Source organism: Bison bison, unplaced genomic scaffold (genome assembly GCF_000754665.1).
Source record: "Bison bison bison isolate TAMUID 2011002044 unplaced genomic scaffold, Bison_UMD1.0 scf7180017864492, whole genome shotgun sequence".
NCBI lineage: Eukaryota > Metazoa > Chordata > Mammalia > Artiodactyla > Bovidae > Bison > Bison bison.
In genome coordinates this window covers 6,510,481-6,513,443 of record NW_011495051.1, presented here as the reverse complement: position 1 = coordinate 6,513,443, position 2,963 = coordinate 6,510,481, and the positions used below count along the sequence as shown (strand labels likewise).

The 2,963-nt window shown below is 60.7% G+C and overlaps 1 protein-coding gene across 1 annotated transcript in view; it reads left to right on the top strand.

Moving 5' to 3' along the window:
* Nucleotides 1-2,963, top strand: part of CAMSAP3 (calmodulin regulated spectrin-associated protein family, member 3) — a 16,274-nt gene that overhangs the window by 12,287 nt on the left and 1,024 nt on the right. The window contains exons 14-18 of the mRNA XM_010828486.1: nucleotides 8-241; nucleotides 1,506-1,645; nucleotides 1,727-2,034; nucleotides 2,359-2,458; nucleotides 2,847-2,959. Coding sequence (XP_010826788.1) covers nucleotides 8-241; nucleotides 1,506-1,645; nucleotides 1,727-2,034; nucleotides 2,359-2,458; nucleotides 2,847-2,959 — 895 coding nt within the window. The remainder of the gene's footprint in view (nucleotides 1-7; nucleotides 242-1,505; nucleotides 1,646-1,726; nucleotides 2,035-2,358; nucleotides 2,459-2,846; nucleotides 2,960-2,963) is intronic.

The window sequence follows — 2,963 nt, the reverse complement described above, 5'->3', positions numbered from 1 at the left end:
GCGCAAGTTCTCGCCGAGCCAGGTGCCGGTGCAGACGCGCTCCTCCATCCTCCTGGCTGAGGGGCCGCCCCCCGAGGAGCCCGCAGCACGGCCTGGCCTCATCGAGATCCCACTGAGCAGCCTGGAGGAGCCAGCAGCTGAGGACGAGGGAGATGGGAGCCCCCCTGGGGCTGAGGACTCCTTAGAGGAGGAAGCGTCTTCAGAGGGAGAGCCCCGCACCGGACTGGGCTTCTTCTATAAGGTGAGCACCTGAGCAGGTGGGGGCGGGGCCAGGTGGGCGGATGGATGAACGGACGGATGGGCAGACAGGCAGGTGGACAGGTGGTCGCATGGATGGGGCTTTCTCAGTGTATGACCAAACAGATAGAGCTGGTAGGGGAACAGAATGGATAGATGGTTAGCCAGGTGGGAGAGGCAGACCTACAAGGTGTGTGTGGTCAGATGGACATGTAGATGCGGTGGGTAGTGGGGGAATACAAAGTAAGTGGTAGACAGATGGACAGGGGTGGCCCAGTAGACGGATGGGTAGGTGGGTTACGGACAGGTGAACAGGAATAGGCAGATCAACAGATGCGGCTGGCATCTTCCACAGCATCCCCTCCCTCCTGTCCTCTCCTCCCCACTGCCCCCAGCATGGCCCTACCAGTTCCTCTTTTGAACTTTCCCATATCCAATCACTCTTCTTCCTGTCGGCATCCCCAGCCTGGGCCAGCACCTTTTACTTGGACACCAGCAGTCTCGTCCTGATTGGTCTCCACTGCCCACCCCTCACCACACCAATCCCTGACCACTGTGAACTGAGCAGTTAGCATTTATTTAAAATGTAAATTAGACCTTGTCACTCCCATCTGTGGGCTTACCCGGTGGCTCAGACAGTGAAGATTCTGCCTGCAATGCAGGAGACTGGAGTTCAATCCCTGGGTTGGGAAGATCCCCTGGAGAAGGGAATGGCAACCTGCTAACAATATTCTTGTCTGGAGAATCCCACGGACAGAGGAGCCTGGCGGGCTACAGTCCATGGGGCCACAGTCGGGCACAACTGAGCGACTAACACACATTCCCCTATTTAAAACCCTCCTGTGGCTCCCCTTTGGTCCTAGAATAAACTGGCCTCCCTGCTCCACACCTGCTCAACCTGCTGTGGTCTCAGGGCCTTTGCACTTCCTGTTCCCGCCCCAGATTGCACTCCTCACCACTCAACCCCACCCAGTTCAGTCCACCTCATTCTCCTAGGCTGCTTCCTCCAGGAAACCTCTCCTGGTATCTCCAGACTAGGATAAATCCTGCCCCACCAGTGTGCTCACCAGTGTTGCGTCCTAGCTGGGTTGAGGCCTTTGTGTGCCCAGAACCCAGCATGGGGTCACACACACAGCAGGCACCCACCAAATGCCTTCAGACCAATGACAAAAACTCAAGGACATGTGAGTGACTGGCAGGCTGGGTCGAAACAGACTCCAGCTGAACCAGGGGAGGGACAGCCAGCTACACTTGGTGCCTGCCCCCAGGATGAAGACAAGCCCGAGGACGAGATGGCCCAGAAGCGGGCCAGCCTGCTGGAACGGCAGCAGCGGCGGGCAGAGGAAGCGCGGCGGAGGAAGCAGTGGCAGGAGGCTGAGAAGGAGCAGCGGAGGGAGGAGGCCTCGAGGTGAGGCTGAGCTCAGCCCAGGACCTCTGCCCCCGGCAACCCTGCCACCTGTCTGACTGTGTCCATCTCCTCTGTGCATAGGCTGGTCCAGGAGGAGGTGACCCCCAGCCCCCCTGCACCCACAGCTCCTACGGCCTCTGCTGCAATCCCAGCCCCAGCTGCCCGGGCCCCTGCTGAGGAGGAGGTGGGCCCCCGGCGGGGGGAGTTCACACGGCTGGAGTATGAACGCCGGGCCCAGCTGAAGCTGATGGACGATCTTGATAAGGTGCTGCGGCCCCGGGCAGCAGGGACTGGGGGGCCGGGCCGCGGCGGTCGGAGGGCCCCTCGGCCACGCTCTGGTTGCTGTGATGACTCGGCCCTGGCTCGGAGCCCAGCCCGTGGACTGCTGGGTGAGGCCCCCAGGGGGCAAGTGGGGCGGCTTGGGGTATATACACAGGGCTGCGGTGTGGGGATTCAAGGCTTCCAGAAGGATGTGGGGGCCATAGCAGGGTAAAGGGTACTGGCTCAGAGTTCTCTCCGCAGCTTAATAGGTCAGGCACTGCTTCCCTACAGCCTGGCTTAGGGGGGACGGGGGGTAGTCAGTGTGGGGTGAGGGTCTTAGGCAGGGTTGACCCCCATGTTCCTTCTCCAACTGGCCAGGTCAGGCCCCCTAGGCATACGTGGAGGTAAGGGGGTTTGGTGGGGGTGCCTGACCTGACACCCTCTGCTCCCAGGCTCTCGGCTCAGCAAAATCTACTCCCAGTCCACCCTGTCTCTGTCCACGGTGGCCAACGAGGGCCCCAGTAACCTTGGTGTGAAGAGGCCCACGTCTCGGTGAGTTTGGCCTGGACGTGCATGTGCCACATGCCTCTCGGAGTGTGCGTGTGCGTGTGCGTGCGCGTGCGCGTGCGCGTGCGTGTGCGTGTGTGTGTGTGAATGCATGCCTAGGAGTGTGATATGGCACAAGGAGCCATATGGTGATATGGTGCCAGAGATGAAAGGTCACATACCTGAGACAGAACCTAAGGATGCGTCTCTCTGCTCCCGTATTCAGCGTGCCCAGGGCTGGGACCTGGCCCTGCAGGGACTTAGGAGCACAGATGCTATCTGTGGATACATCCTGCTTTGCCATTGTCCTGGGCGCACCCTTCCTGGGTCTCACTGCATACTGACTTCGTCCACCACTGACTGCACCCCCACCCCATCCCACCTTCCCCCGCAGGGCTCCATCTCCATCTGGCCTCATGTCCCCAAGCCGCCTGCCCGGCAGCCGCGAACGTGAGTGGGACAATGGCAGCAACGCATCTTCCCCGGCCTCAGTGCCTGAGTATACGGGTAG